This window comes from Phalaenopsis equestris, unplaced genomic scaffold, assembly GCF_001263595.1.
Source record: "Phalaenopsis equestris unplaced genomic scaffold, ASM126359v1 Scaffold209617, whole genome shotgun sequence".
Classification (NCBI taxonomy): domain Eukaryota; kingdom Viridiplantae; phylum Streptophyta; class Magnoliopsida; order Asparagales; family Orchidaceae; genus Phalaenopsis; species Phalaenopsis equestris.
Genome location: NW_018228769.1, coordinates 256,117 through 275,637, shown reverse-complemented (window position 1 = coordinate 275,637; position 19,521 = coordinate 256,117). Strand labels below are relative to the sequence as shown.

Sequence of the window (19,521 nt, the reverse complement as noted above, 5' to 3'; positions counted from 1 at the left end):
AGGCAGAGGGGGGAGGGGGAAATTATCGATTTGGTTATTTTTCGAGAGTTTATCCATGTACAGGTCGAGTGGAATGCTCTAACCAACTGTTTCAAGCCAGAGTGTTTCGCTTCGCTCGTTAGACCGGACTAGAAAGGTGTCGGATTTATCTGCACAGGTCTTGTTCCGGCAAGTTGATTTCTAGGAAGGTGGTCAAATTCCATCATTCTGGGAATGCTTTTCTTCGGTCTATGGGAGCCGGCCGACTAAGCATGAGGTAGCAGATTATCCCTAGTGGACCTTCATGATTTCATGTCGTCTTCCTCCACTGGCCATGGGATATCCTCGAAATTCGTGCTAACAAATGTTTGATATCATATTAAAGTTTCTCGATTCTCTTACTTCTTGATAGTGACAGTCATAATAAGGACAAGAGAATATTAACTTTTCAAACAAGTTAGTGGTACTCATGATTATTTAATGTGCAATAGTTAACTACTTCTTGGTTTATGCGCAAGATCATTATAAATAAAGAAAATGAGATAGGGGAACTCATCTTTCATGCATCCCTTTAGATTGATCTCTCTTCTCTGTGGCTTTGAATAGGGAGGGGGGGCAGCTTCCCAAATCCATAAGTGAGGAAGCTTGTGCTATTGTATTCCAAGCCATGAAGAAGAGGGCCAAGTCAACTTCTAAGAGCGAACGGCCCAATAAAGGTGTTGTGCCTGAGGTGAAGGCTTCCAAGCCGACGGTCAAAATAGAATCGTTGAATTCAAACAATGGTAATCCCGCGGAGGGTTCCTTAATGCAGAGAGATTTTCACGTGAAGAAACGTTGCACAATGGGAAAAATTTGTCCTAATGATGCTTGGACGGAACAACCAATCCGTCCTTCAGTTTTTCCCAAGCTGAGGGTAGGGCGGGATCAAGAGCCTGCCTTTACAAGATACCTCTGGAGGCTCCGGCTACTAATGACCAAGGGGATGCCCCCGATCCGCGGATACTTCCAAACTCGTCTCTCATCTTCCGCCGAAGAAGCGGGAGGATAGAGAGGGAGTTTCCTCCTTCACCACCTCGGACATGAATTGTATGATCGGCCCCTCTTCTGACGAGTACGAAGATTTTACCTTTCGTTGAACGATGTTGCTCAGATCGATATTGCAACGAATTTGGAGTCTGCTAAAGACTCCGAGTGATTCGAAGGACCACGCAGGGATGAATCGATATGCCCGGCAGTCGGCCAGGCGAGAGTGACAGGTGCGCCTCTTCCGACTTGGTTGAACTTCGTTTTCATGAGACTGAGGCTCCATCAGGCCAAGAAATTAATCGTCTTCAACTCCGGAATGCGCAGCTAGATCAGTTGGAGGAAGAATTAGCCGCGAAATAGGCTCATGAGGTCACTCTTATGGAGCAGCTAAAATCTCTAAGAGCCGAGTTCACTACCGTCCGTGAAGAAGTTTTGATCTCCTAGTTGTCTTATAAAATGAATAGAATAGGTAAGGTTAGGATAGGAGGAGATATAATGTATAAATGGTTGTCTTAGTTAGGGTATGTCCCGGTTGAGGTTGCGAACAATAGTATTGTAATTTTTTTTCCTTTCCAAGTAGTCTTTAACGAAACGAATTTTCTTTCCTATCGAGTGGTTGTAGCCGAATAAAAAATGTGTAAATATTTGTTTTTCTTTAATATATATTCATAAATGCATGTTTAATTTTTGGTTCATCGGCATGTGTGTTGGATTTGACTCTTTTCTCGCGCTTTGATATGGCAAAAATACCCTTCTGCCCTTATGTCGCTTCGACTTCTATCATGTGCTATAAATTTGTGAATCAGTTGATTAGCCACTCACGCCATCTTCCTCCTCTGTGTGACTCCATCTTCTCCTCGTCTCTCATGACTCCCAAGTGCTCCTCAGAACTCTTCGGTGAACTCACCCGGAGTTGTGTCAGTCGTTTCAGAGGGGTTGTCTTCGGGCTGGAAGTCCTTCGACCGGCTGCGGAGGTGAGAAATCGGCTCGTAACTTTGGCGATAGCCTGGCCATGCATGTCGATCAGTTCCGATACGGTCTGAAGCTATCATTTTACAGTGAGATGAGAACTATCTTCAATAGTTACAATATCATTCTTGCATATGTGACACTTAATTCTATCGCAATAGTCATGACTTTCGTCGTCTTCCTCCGACGGGCAAAAATATCGTGGTCCATCAAACTCTTCTCTTATTTCTTCAGGTTCAAGGTGGATCAAGATGGCTACGTCATTTTATCTTCTAGCCCCAAACTTTGGGTGACAAGGTCGAGAGTAAGGTCATGGATTGGTAGTCAAAATGTGTAATTGCTACGAATTGAAGGGGCTAGAAGATTTCCGCCCGACCCATTAGCAAAGAAGTGAAGAGATTGACGCTGATGTCGGAACACATCTGATGTTATGTTGATATGATTGAGGGATATGAACTGTCTGTTCCATTTCGTTGAGCGGGACATCATCAACAGGGTCATATGGCTCGAGACTTTCGACGACATGACTGAGAGCTTGTGCGAAAAATTGGATGGCAAAGAGAATAAAAGGATGAAGGTGGCGGCATCAAAGGCCTCCGAAAGGAAGCCAAGGGAGAAGAAGCCTCAAGGAAGGGGAGATGACGTTTCATGATTGAGGAAGCCCAGAGAAAATCTAGAGTTGGTAAGAAATTTCCTTTCTTTTCATTTTTTTTTTTTTTTTTTTTCCCTTTTTTTTTTTTTTTTTTTTTGTTGTTGGCTCATTGGAGTTTCAAGAGTCGAACTCGAGAGAAAAAGCTCTCTCGAGAGGACTACCTGAGAGGAAGAGGCTCTCCCTTACCTCGACCCTCAGGAAAGAGATGCCGCGCAACATTTGTCTCCCATGTTGGTTGTATGTGATTCTTGGGATAATGAGGGTTCCGACGCTAAAATCCTAGAGCGGGCTGGGATCGCAAAGTGAAAAGACCTGCTGATGAAGATTCAGCATTGCCTCCTCCTTCGTCTCAGGAAGAAGGGCTGTCTCTAGGTTGAGTACGCTGGCTAGATGACTAGAGTGACGTGTTAGGCAGTTCGGGTGGCCGGTACATAATTGTGGATAGCCAAAGGGATTGGTTCACCAGTCTTCCCCATAGAGAGGCGCCAGATCTTCCCAGCTTCTTAACGGAAGTGATCCAATATGACTGCATCAACTCCGTGTTGGCAAGCATGGGCTACGATGATCTATGTGAGACCTTCGACCGGTGCGCACTTTGGCCTTGTCAGTTTCTCACTGGCAGACAAAGGACCTAATACATGAGGAAAAAAAAAGGAAGGCCACCAGCCAGATGGTAGTCTTTGTTGCGGAAGACGAGGAAAGCTGAGTTGGAGCTTTTCAACCTACGGAAGAAACTAAAAGATTCGACACAAGCGTGAGAGACAAAGGCTCGCGACTATAAATAGACCATCGTCTCATTGACGGCAAAACATAAGGATCTAAAGGAAAGATGGTCGCGATGATCTCCAAAGGAGATCACGTGGTGGCGTTTTCAGAGCAGATTCAAGTCAACCTGGCTATGGCAGCGGAGCACTTCGTAAAGAGAGGACTAGTTAGCCCACATGGTCGGATATTGACCAATTCGCCTCTCTTTTTATTGACTCAGAGGATGAAGATGACGGGGCGGATCAGTCAAGTGGAGAAGCGAGAAGCGGTGGCGAACCTACAGCCGCCTGGTCTCATATATGCATCACTTCTTTTATTTCCTTTATATGTAAATAAATATTGATAATGTTAGCACCATTCGCCATGCTTAGTTAGCGGACACCCATGTATTTACAGGAAAATCTTGTACATCTTTTGTGGAAATGAATAGAAGCCTTTTCCAATTTTCTTAACTTCCTTTATTCAATTCGCCTTGTTTTTTTTTTTTTTTGTTCTTTTGCAAAATGCTTGTCTTTCAATAGCTAGCACGTGCTTTTATGACTCCAAGAGATAGCTTATCTATCCACCCTCGCGGGTTGTCCGACTCTGGGAAAAGGATCTTATTTGTATGTAAATGAGTTGCCGGTGTAACCTGAGTTCGACCGGGCAGTCCGAATGGCTCGGTTTTTCAATCTAGCTTTTGGACCTAGTCAGTGGGAAATTGCTGACATAAGTGGTTATTTCTGATTTCGTGCCCAACCAGGCGATTCTAGCGTCACAGTTGGTAGTCTTAATTTTCAAGCAAGGCCATGAGATCTTGTCGTCGCGGTCTGCCATTTTATTTCATGCTCAGCCGGGCAATCTTGGCACCATGGTTGGTTGTCTTCATTTTCAGGCATGGCACACGATTTTGACACTGTGGCCTACTGTTCTTCTATTTTATGCTTAGTTGAGCGATCATAGCATCACGGCTAACAATCTTCATTTTCGGGCAAGGTTGGGCAATTTTGGTGCCATGGCATGTCGTTGTTCCTTTCCATGCTCAGTCAAGCGATCTTGACACCGCGGCTAGCAGTATTCTATTTCGGACAAGATCGGGTGACATTGGCATTGCGCTTGTCTTTATTCTATTTCAACCTCAGTCGGACAATCTTGGCAACGGCTTGCAGTCTTCACTTTCTGGCAAGGTCGAGCAATCTTAGCATCGCGGCCTGCTTTTCTTCTATTTCATGCTCAGTCGAGCGATCTTGGCGTCGCGGCTAGCAGTCTTCATTTTCAGGCAAGGTCGTACGATCTTGGTGATATAGTCAACCATTCTTCTATTTCATGCTCAGTCGGGTAATCCCGGTACCACAGATGACAATCTTCACTTTCAGGCAAGGTCGGGTGATCTTGGCGTTGCGGCCTGTCGTTTTTTTGTTTCATGCTCAGCCGGGTGATCTTGGTGCCACGGCTAGTAGCCTTGATTCTCAGGTAAGGCAGAGCGATCATGGCATCGCACCCTGCCATACTTCCATTTCAAGCTCGGCGAGCGATCTTGATGCCACTGCTGGAAGTCTTCAGTTTCCAGCAGGCAGGGGAATCTAGGCGTCGCGACCTGTCGTTTTTCTATTTCATGCTCAACCGAGCGATCTTGGCGTCATGACTAGCAGTCTTCATTTTCAGGTAAGATCGGGCGATCTTGGCTCTGTGCCCTATCGTTCTTCCGAGTGTCAGGTAGACGTTTTGGTCATTTTCTGGTTTTTCCAGATCCTCAAGTGTTTTCCTAACCTGAAATTTTTTGGGCCTTCAATTAGAAAAGTATTCGTTAATTTTATATATAACTTTGGCGGAGCACTGGAGAAAATTTTGAATTGCAAACGAAAAATGAAAAAGTAAATATTTTACATCTTCAAGGAATTTTAGTACAAAACAAAGGAGTGATGAGTTTATGGAAAAATTTTCTTGAGGTCGCCTCTATTCCAGGTCTGGGGGGCCTCATTCTTTGCATAGGTCTTTAACTTGTATGCTCTGGGTCCTGCCTGACAGTCGATGTAGGTCTCACTCCACGTTTGGTTAAGCATCCCAACCGCCTTCCCTCGTGCTGCAAGGCCAACCTTCTTCAGTACTAAATCTTCAGGAGAGAGTTTTATTCCATACATGCAATTTGTAGTACTAGGCGACTCTCCTCTTAACATCTTCCTGTCACGGGGTTGACTGTGCTCGGACTCTTCTGTAAAATAGTAGTACTAGGCGACTCTCCTCTTAACATCTTCCTGCCACGGGGCTGACTGTGCTCGGACTCTTCTGCAGCATAAGCATCGTTCCCTCATTATCTACTTCCAACCATTTTGATAGATTCCCTTCGTTGAACGTCGTAGCTGAGAGGACTCATTGGTTGTAATGGTTGTCTTCTACCGACAGCATGACTTCAATTCCATGTGAGAGCATAAACGGTGTTTTGTCGGTTGTGATTGATGAAGTCGTACTGACGACCTACAAATCGACATAAGGACATCCCCAGCTACCTTTTGTGCCTTCTATCTTGAGAATGATTTTATTTGTTGTCTCGGCCTAACCATTAGTCCGAGGATGATGAACTAAGGAGAATTTGAGGCTTATTCCTTGATCTTGAAAAAAAATTCAAAACTTATCATTCCAAAAATTGCATCCCGTTATCCGTGATGATGATCAATTGCAGGCCACAGTGGCAGATCAAGTCGGTCCAGACGAAGTTCGAGACAACGTCCGCAAATGTCTGAGTGAGAGTTTTCGCCTCGATCCACTTCGAAAAGTAGTCTACTGCTACCAGGAGGAAGCGGCGTTGTCCTTTGGAAGGTAGAAATGGTCCCAGAATATCCAAATCCCACACGATGAAAGGCCATGAGTCGATTTGATTGGTTGAAGTTTGTGGGCCGACTGATGTTAAAATGAATCATACTTCTGGCATTGCTCACATCTTCTAAAGAATGTGTTGGAATCCTTTAGCAGTGTCAGCCAGAAGCACCCCTTTCGCTCTACTCGGTGCACCGTCTTCCCTCTTGAGTGGCTCCCACACTCCCTAAAGTGAACTTCTTGAAAGATGTCTTCCACTTCGCTTTCCCTTGTGCGCCTCAGGTATAATGATATTGTAGATTTTAGAAAGAGCATTCTTTCTTTCAGCAAATACTGTGATCTCCTCTACAACGTCTTCCGTTTCAAAATGCTTGATGTAGTGATCTACCCAGTTCTTGGCCTTATAGTCTTCCACCGCCATCACTTCAATTTCTCTGATAACCGGTCGGCTAAGTATCTACGGAGTTCTGTTCCCCAGAGGAACGCATCTGGATAGCAAGTCTGTAATCGAGTTCTCTGTCAATGTGTTCGACCCAGAATTGAGTGAATTTCGAGATTTCAGCCTTGACTTTGATGAGATATTTGATCATTATTTCCTCTCTTGACTTGAATTCTTTGTTTATTTAATTATTACCAATTGTGAGTCTGATTTCACAACAAGAATCCAGAAGCCCATCTCGTAGGGTAGACGCATGCTGGTAATCAGAGCTTCAAACTCCACCTGGTTGTTCGTCACCTCGAATTTTGCCGCCACTGAGTGGTATAAGTGTTCTCCTACGGGACTGCTCAAAGCAAGCCCTAATCCCACTCCTGTTTTGTTCGACGTGTCATCCAGATACAAGAGTCGGTCTTGTTGATTGACCTCTTCCAATTGTTCTTGTTTCGAAAAATCCATCAGGAAGTCCGCGACAACATGCGCTTTCATGGACCGTCTGAGGGATGTATGTGATGTCAAAGTTGCCCAGCCCCACTCCGTGATTTAGTAGCCGGTCAGATTGTTTTGTCCTAAAAAGCATCGATCGGCACATTGTTGTGCTCAGCTTGCCTTACAGGATATTATTTTTAGTTAGGAATCTACATCATAGTCATCTCTCTACGGTTCTTGTTGAAAGGGATAGAAGTTTTTGTGAGCCTGTACTAGGCGACCGTTTTGTTTTGTGTTGGGGCATGGTCCTTGCCCTTTCTCACTTGTAATTTATTTATAGTAAATGCCAATGCACACCTTTCAAGGGAAAGTGCCGACTTCAGCGAGTGATTGAAAATCACATAAATGGGATGCGTTTGGAAAAAAAGTCGCAACCTACTGCCAGATAAAATTAAAATAAAAGTTAATTTCTCCACAATTGAATACCTAGCCTTCACTCGGATAATGTGGTTGGTGTAGTAGACAGAAAATGCCTTCTCGATTCCTCACTAAGTGATACCGAACTGATCGCCTCAGCTCCCACTCATAAATACAGTGAGAGCTCTTCATTTGGCTTCAAACTTTGGAGTGGTGGTGAAGCTAAGGAATCTTTCAGGCTTTTGAAGGCTCATTGGCATTTATCTGTCTAATTAAAACTTTTGGCTTTCCTGAGTGTTTTGAATAACGCACGCACTTGTCGCCCAAGCTTGAGATGAATCTGCTGAGACCTATGATCCGACCGATTAGCTTCTGAACCTCTCGGATGTTTCATGATGGAGGCATGTCAATTAGCGTATAGATCTTATCTGGGTTCGCCTTTACACTTTCATGGGTTAGGAGATAACTCAAGAACTTGTCGGTTGAAGCCCCAAACATACATTCTAGAGAATTCGAAGATTTTTTACATGTTGTCAATCGTCCGGCTTTTCACAATGATATCATTGACATAAACATCAATATTAGTCAGGTGCATCTTGATTCGGTGATAGCTGATGTATTAGACAAATATTACATTCATTAGAGGTTGGTATGTTACCCCCACGTTTTTAAGCCCATAAAGCTTTACATTATATCAAAAAAACTCCAGCAGTAATAAAGGCGGTCTTCTCAATATCAGTCAGGTGCATTTTGATTTGATGATATCTGGAGAAAGCATCTAAGAAGCTCATCACGGAATGACACACAGCTGCATTTACTAGGGCGTCGATCCTTGACAAGGGGTAGCAATCCTTTGGGCAAGCAACATTTAAATTCATGGAGTCTGCGCACATCCACCATTTTTCGTTGCCCTTTTAGACCATGACGATGTTTGAGACCCAAGTGAGGTACTGCACCTTCCGGATGCACCTTGCTTCCTTCAACTTCAAAACCTCCTCTCTGATGGGTCTTTCTGATCTTCTGTTTGCTCGGCCGAACGGTGGGCCTCACATTCATCCGATGGCAGGCAACATCAATCGATATCCCTGACATCTCTACGTCTGACAAAGCGAAGACGTCGCAGTGGTCCCAAAGCGTTTGAATCAGAAGCTCTTTATATCCTGGATCAAAATTATCACTTAGCAAGAAAGATTTACCGTGATCATCTTCGGCGACGAGAATCTACAAGGTTGTCTTGCTGGTCTCGAGGCCCCCTTCCCTTCAGTTTTGTAGGGCAAACGGCTCCTGTTCCATTGTTCCTACAGCCCGGAGGTGAGAGACCTGTGACTGCTCCACATCTTCTCTAACAGTGATCACCTCCCGTCTCCTGGGAACTTGACCGTAAAGTGGTAGGTGGACACCACGACCTTGAAGCGATTCAGCAGCGGGCGGTCGAAGATGGCCTTGTAGGTTGGAGGTGAGTTCACTATCATAAAGTAGTTGAATCCTGCCTCTGTTTTATCGGATGTGGTTCCCGTCTCTTGGGAACTTGATCGAAACGAGGCAGGTGGACAGCATGACCTTGAAGCGATTCAGCAGCGGGCGACCGAAGGTGGCGTTGTATGTTGGAGGCAAGTCAATATTGGATTTCACGCTCACCGTACCTTTTAGGATGTTGAATCCAAAATTGACCGAGAGACATGCCTAAAGAACAGAGCGCTAAGGAGAGAGAGAGTGAGCAAAAACAGAGCATAGAATAATAAATTCGTGTAATCATTATTTATGAAATGGACAGCTATTTATAGGAATAGGAGATATATAATTACATATTGTACCCCTAGTATACGTAAATACGGCAGGGGTATTTTAGTCAATAAGTGAATATTGGATCGGGAGTTTTGAAGGCTCCCAACTGAAACACTCCTGGTCGGACAGGTCCGAGTCCCTAAGAGGACGTCTAGCCGAACAAAACCGAGTGCCTATGACAACCTCCCACCTAGCCTCATTTTGGTCGGGCGGCCATTCGCACGCAGGGGGGGTGGTTAACTGTTGATTTGGCTATTTGTTGAGAGTTCATCCCTAAACAGGTCGGGGGGAAAGCTCCAACCAACTGTTTTGAGATCGGGCATTTTGCTTCGCTCATCTGGTCGAACTAGAAAGGTGTCAGATTTATCTGCGCGGGTCTTGTACCAGCAAATTGATGTTATGAAGGCGGTCAAATTCCATCTGTCTGGAAAATTATTTTATCTCGGTCTATGGGGGTAGACTGACTAGGCATGGGGTATCGAATCGTCCTTGGCGGGCCCCAGCGATGCCACATCGTCTCCTCTGTCGGCTATGAGATATCCTCGAGATTTGTACTGACATATTTTTTACATACATTTGCATTGTTTGTTTTTTTTTAAGAATATTAGATGATTAGCTTTCATCAAGACACTATGGCATGTGTTGTGTTGATTACCAATCAAGAAGGGAAGGCAGCTACGGGAGGAGATTTTATTGTTGTCCCAGAAACATGACACCTAAATATTGTAATTATTTTCATTAGTTTCTAGACAGTGATCAGATCAAGAGAGATGTTATGGACAGAAGATTATCCCGAAAACATAATCGTCAAGACATGAAAACAAACATCATTTTAAACTTGCTTGTTATTTTGGTGGTCCTCGTTATTGTAGTTATATGCATGAAATGAATCGTCACTTTTTTAGGCATTAGAGTATTTTGCAATCAATTAATTTTTTTGTGTAGGAAGAACTATTTTTGTTGTTCTGTTGTAATTATTATGAAAATTGCAGTTATTCTGATATATTATATATATAAAGGCAAAACAATCTTTTTCATCAGATATAGTTGCAACATAGCAGATTATCTAAACAGACTCCTGCTTTTCCAACAGCAGCTTTCTGATAGCATCTAAAGCTGCTTGGAAAATCAACAGCCGCCCAAAAGGCACCCTAAATTTTGATCGTGGTTTTCATCGTTCCTAAATTAAATAATTTGGATAAATTTTAAACATTTTATTTTTCATCAGAAGAGATGAATTTTGACTAAACTAAAATTTTATGGACTATGAATTTGAATGTGTGTATTTTTGGGCATCAAATTCTAGATTTTCATTTGATGCATCATATTTAAAATGAGAGCACAAGGTTGAATAATGAACACGATAAAAAGTTGACATAAAAATGACTTAACCATTTAAATAATAACATCATGCAACTTAAATGAGATCAAGTTGTTTCACCAGATAACTAAAACATAACCATCATAAAGATCAAAAAAATTCTATGTCAGCATTTGATGGGGAAAAAATCTTAGAGAATCTCCACATTGAATTTAGAGCATGAAAGATTTCTTAGAAAGATATAATATATTTGGAACAATAAACTAATCAAGTATGGTCAATCATTTTAGTGAAATATTTCTAAATCTACATTGGATAATATAAAACAATTAAATAAAATAATATTTTTATCATTCAATGAATAGATGAACCAACAACATGACAAATTTGTAGAGAATAAATAAAAACACATTGTGCTTGAATATTATGCAAGGTTAAATGGTATTCTAACAAAGTATCACTTGAGCTTATTTTGTTAATTTGCATAAAAACATTCGCAAAATGATAACTATTAATTATAATAAATAAAATTATACTGGTCATAAGAACATGAGATGTGCACAATTTAAATCAGGAGATGAACTAATGATACATTCAAATATTGAAAAGTTTTGGATAGAAATCTATAATCAATTAATTGATCGAAAAGAGAAGCCACATAAAATCAGGCAAGATAGTTCGATGAAGGCTTATAAAATTAAAAATTTAGATAAATTTTGATATTAATCTTAGATTTCGGTGTATGCAACTTGGCATTATTTCATTAATCAGCCACCGATATCTTAAATTATTCTCCATTTTCATCTCCTCATTAATTAACATCCAACGTTCTACATTTTTTGTTCCAGAAGTAACCTTAAATGATGAGATCATGTTTGACAATAATGGTGGATACCATTAGTATCCTGTGCACTAGTGTGGTTGAACCACTAATGATGATTCATGACTTACTTTACAGAAAGGACAATAGTTATGACCTAAAGCCAATGAAATGCAAATCACGTGCGTTAAAACAAGCAATTTGATAGTCTGAGCATTTTTTTTTTACTTTAGTTTAAATCAGTTGTTTTATTTCAGATTTTATTATTTCATATTAGTTTGTAGTTTACACACGCTTATGATAATGATCCCTGTAGTTCTCTAATACTTAATGTCAGTTTAGTTTAGCTTCCTATTTTGATTGAATTCATTATAGGGTTAGTTCATTTATATTAGTCAAATACTTTGGAGTCTAAGATCCAGGGATTTGATAGCCTTTTGCATGTTGAGTTGAGCGGTATTCCAAATTAGATTTGAAGACATTATGAGCAGTTGGATTTGAAGGATTGTTATTACAAAGTCATTGTGAGTTGAGTTTACATTAGTTGTTTTATTTCAGTTTTTATTATTTCATATTAGTTTGTAGTTTACGCACGTTTATGATAATGATCCCTGTAGTTCTCTAATACTTAATGTCAGTTTAGTTTAGCTTCCTATTTTGATTGAATTCATTATAGGGTTAGTTCATTTATATTAGTCAAATACTTTGGAGTCTAAGATTCAGGGATTTGACAACCTTCGGTATGTTGAGTTGTGTGGTATTCCAAATTAGATTTGAAGACATTATGAGCAGTTGGATTTGAAAGATTGTTATTACAAAGTCGTTGTGAGTTGAGCTTGTTGCTTGCAGTTATGTTCACGTGTTTCTTAAGGAGTTGAGTTTTGTAGTTGTTCCTCACCATGACATGCAACTTTATAATTCCATGTATTGCATTAGCGCTATGGCAAGCAGGTTATACAGAAATCTAACAGATACTACTGAAAAATTCTTGCCTATGGGATAGAGATGCCATATATTATAGAAGGCAGTATATGTATCACCAAAGATGGGAGAATGTTATCAAGAGTGCATCATACACATAAATTTTAACATTGCCCGACACTTCTGAAATTACCAAGGCAAGAATTATACCACCACTAGCACCAATACCAACTCCAACTATATGAGCCACCAGTAATAATGCCAAAAGCATCTCCTAAGAGTCCAATAAATATAAAAAAAAAGATACATTAAAATGACCAATGAAAGGAAACTTATCATCTACACGAGACAAATGTACCTAATAGTGAGATCATAATTTGACAAAATCTCTAACAGTTCACTGTTTGACTTGAGATATCTTCATAACTTCTTCAAAACCTTGGGCTAACATCATGCATAGAAGATCTTTAAACCATTAGCCAAGGATCTTTAAGAAACAAGTATTGTTCGACTTGAGTACATATTTTGATGCATGAGTAGCTAACAATAAGGATTTTAGGCAAAAATAAATCAGCCCAGACAACCCCCAAGTCAGGGCCCATCAAAAAGATAAGTATGCCAAGAGAATTGTTTTGATCTCATGCTTATAATTGAGCGATAATTATGCATTCCCAAAATTTAGGGTTAATCTTTAAATTTTAGAAAACTTGGTTGCTTTCTTAATCATATAATTTTCTTGTCATTAAGTCATCATGTTATGGAGTTATTTCTGCAACTCAAGCCTTAAATTTAAAATTTGTGGCTTAATTTTAGGGCTAATACCTAAATAAGTTTTTTATCCAATTTAGATAAAAATTTATTTAAATCTAGGTGCTCTAATCCTATTCCATAAATAGGGAATTGTGAAGCTATTTTGGGGACAATTAACTTTAGATTAAATAAAATTTCATTTTTCCCTCAATTCTTTACTCAGTTGTCTCCCTCCTCTTCCTCATAGAGTGGAAGTTTAGATAGTCGACATACACCTAATGTTACTTCCAATAAACCATGCCATTGGAATCCGTCGCAGCCTTCCAAAAAATGGCTCCATCACCTGTATAATTACAATTCCTATCGCCCTCGGCAATTTAGATAGTTGTTGACTTCATTCCAATCATAGGTGTGTTGTCCAGAGAGGACATTCCGATTGCAATCGCTATTCTATTCACCAGGTATAAGAAAAAAAGTGATATTACTCATTGATTGGGGAAAAAAAAACCAATGAGTAATATAAGGCCTTGACAAGGAAGAATCAAAAAGGAGAATTCTATGAGAAGCAAAGAAGATTTTTCCAACAAAAAAATTGCTTTACATTGGTAATATTGTTCCAATATTATTTTATGTTACAATATTAATTCTTTAAGGCAATGTTTTTCCCCATATAAATATGTCAACTCGATTTTGTAGCCTCCAATTTTTTCTATTTGCTAGTTCTAATTCGCCAAGAAAAAAATTTTCCCCGCATAGTTGTGTAAATCCTAGTTTGTTGCCTTGGACCCTTTCTAATAAAACCTAAAAGATCCATTTGATAAAGAATAGCAAGGGATTGTGGAAAATTGTGAGATCTTATTTTCCTTGTGATGTAAGGTTGAGAAGTATATCCCTCAATCTCAATTAATATAACAAACCTAGAGACTAAATCCACATGCACTCGTAAGTGCTTGGACAACAAGCATATCCAATGAGGCTTACAAATCAATTCTTCATGATATTTTCTTATTGTATAGCACTAAAGAAACATCTTCAATTTAACTACTCAACATTAACTCTAAAAGTTAAAAAACATCGACCGTCTCCCCATGTTTTTATATTATAGATCTAAGCTACATGAAGCAATCACACCTAAGTATCATTGTATGTCCAAAAAGTAACGGTTGATACTATTACAACAAATATATCACATCTTCAATCTTTATTCTATAAAATTGAAGCCTTTTTCTAAATATTTTTTTTTATTTTTCTAACTTTCTGTCACACCTCAACTGACCTTTATTAAGGTCAAACAGTCATGCAACAAAAGCGGATGACATAGTAACACACAATTCCCATCAACACTAATTCTGATTAACACAAATCATGACTTAGTGAGAGATGAATTAGTTAGAAATCAAATTTGATACAGCGTTGTATTAAATTGTAAAAAGTAATCAATTTAGAAAAAAATAGTAAAACTAAGTTATAATTTAGTAATTAATTTATAAATCCAATTATACTAATAATATAAATATACTTTTATATATCAATTTGATTGATATAAAATACAAAATTCTGTAAAATGTAGATCAGATAGATTATGGGGGATGCGAAAATTTTGGTATATTATAAAATACACATAATTTATCAATTTTGATATTTTCGTGTATTACAATACTCCCCTCATAAAAATTTTGCCCTCAAAATTTCTAAATAATTACCCAAACAAATAGATAAATTTTTGTCTCATTTCTTGTTCTCTTTACCAAGTAGCTTCTATTTCTGGTATGTGCTTCCATTTTATCTTAACACAAGAAATTTGTCTATTCCCCAACTTTTTAATGTCAGATTCTAAGATTCTCATAGGCTCTTCAAGATATATTAAATCTTTTTACACCTCAAAATCTTCATGGGAAATTATCTGGCTTGAATCTGCAACCAATTTTCTTAACATGGTTATTTGAACGTGGAGAATTCAAATTTACTACAGTGTTGTATTAAATTGTGAACAAAAGATCAAATTAGTGAAAAGTGAAAATAGTAAAATTAAGTTACACTTAACTAATTTAGTAATATAATTTATGAAGCCAACTAAACTAATAATATAATATTCTTTTATATACCAATTTGATTAATATAAAATGCAAAATTTTATAAAAAAATAGTGCTTATAATTTTGGGGAATGCAAAAAATTGAGTATATTATAAAATACATATAATTTACCTAATTTGGTAATTTTGGGAATTACATTTTGCATTAACTTTAAATAGAAGTATCAATAATTAAAATTGTGTAATATGCAAAAAGGTATACAACCTTATTAGCAAACCTACTGTGATTTCAAGCAGACAAATCAATTTTTTAATTAGCTTTGTTTAACATAATAATTTCCATAGATCTATCAGCTCACCTAAATTAAATTAGTAACAAAAGAGTAACGAGTGCAATCAAACCAATCATTAAATAATTTAACAAACTCCATTTGTGCAATTTAATTGAAGTTGGACTACATAAACATGATTCCAAAGACTAAGGCATCAAATGGAGATCTTAGTCCTATAATTCAAATTATGTAAGTACAAACATAAATAGTGATTAAGTATAAATAATAAAAGGCACGCTAAGGTGGATCTACTTATGATTTTTATTGATTTTAAGTACAAAGATAATAAAAATGATCTACACATTATTTTTGTTGGTTTAAAAAAAACTAATGATAAATCCTAGAAAAAGAAAGGCGTTGATATGACTTATATTCGAGTCATTAAAGGTATGCATACTAGAGTTGTTACTTGTGTTCGAACATAAAGAAGATTGACCAAATATTTTCCTAATTCAGTTGGATTACCTAAGTGATTTGCTTTAATCCCATATCATTTTGTTTAAGTTATAGAATTTCTTACCGGACATTTATAAGAGGACATACCTTGGTGTATGCTCTTTGTTGAATGATATCCTTCTCGTGGATAAGACGAGAGAAAAAGCTCAAGAAAAACTTGAATTATGGAGGTCTACCTTGGAGTATAAAGGCCTTCGTTAGAGTAGAACTAAAACTGAATACATGGAATGTAATTTTAGAAATAGTAGCTCAAGTGACAGAAATATAGCTATGGGTGATCAAATTATTAAAAGGTGTGAACGTTTTACATATCTCGGGTCTATTGTTCAAAGTGATTGTGATATTGATGGGGATGTTATTAGTAGAATTCAAGTTGGTTGGTTGAAGTGGAGGAATACTTCGGGCCTGTTGTGTGATAGAAAAGTACCGCTTAGTGGAATGAAATATTTTATAAGATGGTGATGAGACCCGCAATGATCTATGACGCTGAATGTGGCCTTTAAAAGAGAAGCATAAAACTAAGTTAAGTGTTGTCGAGATGAGAATGATTAGGTTTAAGTGTTGCTGAGATGAGAATGATTAGGTAGATGAGTGGCTTTACACTTGGAGACAAAATGTGAAATGAATATATCTGTGACAAGGTTGGAGTAGCTCCAGTGACGGGCAAAAGTAGAAAGAGACATTTTGGATGGTATGGCCACTTTAAATGTCGACCATCTGATGATCTAATTAGAAGAGTAGATGTTTAAAGGCAGAGGTAGACCCAGGAAGACTTGGGCATGTCGAGAATAAAATGAAAATGTGACACTAAATAGGACGCAATGGAGAAAAAGGATTCGTGTAGCCGACCCCACTTAGTGGGTTTAAGGTTTTGTTGTTGTTGTTGTTGTTGTTGTTGTAATAAAAGGCACACTAAGAAAATTAATAATGAATCAAGATGAATGTGCTTGCAAATGAAAATTTTCAATCATTTTAAATAGAATGACTATGACCAAGTCCAAAGAAAAGTGAGATTTGGGAGGATTCCTCAACAAATTTGAATATGTGATGCATCTTTGGACTGATTTTGAGGTCAAATTACAAGTAATCAAACATGTTTTCTCAGTAGTACTGAAAATAGAACTCTGTGTATAGAATGGCAATTGGTTCTTAGGAAAGCGATCTTTTACAAATAAAACCATTTAAATATACAATACAAAAAAATATAGCAATATAGCACATTTTATATTCAGGTGAAAACACGATTGATCCCATTTTGAGCATTGCAAACCAAAAAGACAGCAACATAAGCTACAAATCAAGCTAATATTTGTTTCAAGTAGTTTCATGTTGTTAAAATAACAATTATTCATTGTGAGTAATCCTAAATCTCACTTACACATCAATGTAAATTTATGGTTTTAAGAATTCATTGAGATTCATATACACATCATACTGGCATGAAATTTCATTCCACAATAATTCTAATATTGGTTTAAAGGACATTTTTAATGCAGGCTCTCTACCAAATCCATGCCATCCATGGTTCAAAAGCACGTAAAGCTGAATGAATTCTCAAAACTCTTATGCAATTTATAAATCTACGCCATTTTTATCCACATAGGCATGAATAACTCAGAAATTTAAACTTGAACGGAAAATTATATCAAATAACATAAGCTTTTTAAAGTGCTCCCAAACTTATAAAAATGATAAATTAGCATTTCTAAACCTAATGACATAATTTAAAAGAAAATAAATAGCAATGTAAATAACAATGAACATGGATTAATTTTCAAACAGCAAATAAATTGGTCACTTTTATTTCCTCCTAGGAGTTTTCTATATGGCCCTTCTTCTCAACTCCAATAAATTGATTGTGTTACCTACTGTATCATTTAATTATTACCATATAGACGTGCAAATCTCATCATGAAGCAGCATAGCAATTAAAAAATAGAAAAAACAAATATATAAGTTTATTTTCACTTCATAAAACAACATAATATTACAAGGTGAAAAATCTTAGCAACCACATAATATGAGTGAGACTGATATCATTTCTCAGAAGAGTACAGCTTCTAGAGAGAGAGAGAGTACAGGGAATTAACCATGATGAAATTTTTGTTACTAAATAGCATCATGCATACAAACTTACGCCTTTCTCTTGCCTGAGCTGACAATATTTGGCTAAGCATAAGTTGTCTCCGTTCCTCAGCTTCCCTAAATTAAAAAATAATCATTGTTAGCCCTCAAGAAACGGTTTATAAAAAACTTTATCGAGGCTAAGGCAAATCAATAATAAGAAACTGAATGAACAATAAGAATTTCATCATAATAGGTTCCACAATGCACGAAAAAAATAAAAATATAAGAATAAGAAGAACCTAACCTCTTGGCATCTTCTTGTGCTTTTTGTTGACCTTCATTTTGCTGATTTCTCTAATTAAAATATCAAATTTAAATTCACAGTTTTCAGAAAACTGAATTCATAGAGATTACATAAGGCAATTATAAGCTGCAGTGATCACTTACAATGCCTTGTTGAGCCATCATCTCTTGCATCCTTCTATTTCGGATGGCTTCAAGTTCTGGGTCATCCTGATTTGCAACAATAACCCATTTTTTAAGGTTAGAATGTCGAAACTAGAAGGAAAGAAAACCCCATATCTCATGTAGTTACAATATTTAATTCTTATGCCAGCTATTATAATTGCTAAAAACCAGAATCTGCCGGCTTAACTGTTAATGCAAACCAGGATTAAATATCAAAAGAAAAATCATAGACTAGTCGTAATTTTCTCTAATGAGGGGGCTTGCTGCCTTATTTCATCTTATAATAATGGTAATATTTTGTCAAATAACTATAAGTAGAGAATTAGCCACTTCGCCTGACTTCCGTTGGAAAACCGTAATTTTGTATCGACTGTGATTCCTACTGAACCTTCAAACAATGGAGACCGCAAAATTCGATATTTCCGAGCTCAAGCCTAAGCTCGTCATCAGGCACCGAGAACTGTCGTGCTTAAATATATGCATAAATAGTTCAGAAATTAGAAAATAAACACACCCATCGCATGTTGCTTCTTAAATCCTATTAACGGCGCTTCCCTAGATCATAATCACCACAAAGAACCCTACCGGAAAATAAAAAGAGGTTGCTGGAAAGGATCGAAATAAAACATTAATTTAAAATGAAAGAAAGAGATGATCGGGAGAGGTTTTGTCGATCAGAAATACCATTGGAAGATGATAGGATTATCAATCTACAACGCACTTCTAGGGCTTCTAAGCTTTCTTCCCTTTAGCTACTGCTAAATGTTTTTTTTTTTTTTAACCACGAAGGAGATGCGTCCAGATTTCTTGGCTTTTTTTTCCTTTTACAGGAAAATGTTTTCTTGGATTTAAGTATGTATTACAAAAAAATTTAGATTTTATATGTCAAATATTAATGTATAATGAGGCCCCTCAAGTTCGGTACGTGTCAGCAGATCAATCTCATGCAAGAAGAGCACAAATATTTGGTGCAAAAAAGGTCCAACGGCGAGAATCGAACGGATGACCACAGTCGAATGACCAACTAGAGGTTGTCCCATTTGATGATTGATGGACCAGGGGACCAACCAACACAAAAGATGACCACTTAGGGGGCATTAG

General features: G+C 37.9%; 1 protein-coding gene across 2 annotated transcripts in view; it reads right to left on the bottom strand.

The window, feature by feature from the left end:
- LOC110036675 (DNA-binding protein DDB_G0278111) overlaps positions 1–19,234 on the bottom strand; it is a 40,284-nt gene extending 21,050 nt beyond the window's left edge. Inside the window, exons 1-4 of one of the 2 annotated variants that reach the window (XM_020741174.1) lie at positions 19,105–19,234; positions 18,400–18,465; positions 18,257–18,306; positions 18,023–18,087 (exon numbers count right to left, since the gene is read on the bottom strand). In XM_020741174.1, the coding sequence (XP_020596833.1) occupies positions 18,023–18,087; positions 18,257–18,306; positions 18,400–18,465; positions 19,105–19,107 (184 nt within the window). In that variant the 5' untranslated portion in view covers positions 19,108–19,234. The other variant, XM_020741173.1, reaches the window with a different exon arrangement.
- Between the last annotated feature and the right edge of the window lie 287 nt (positions 19,235–19,521).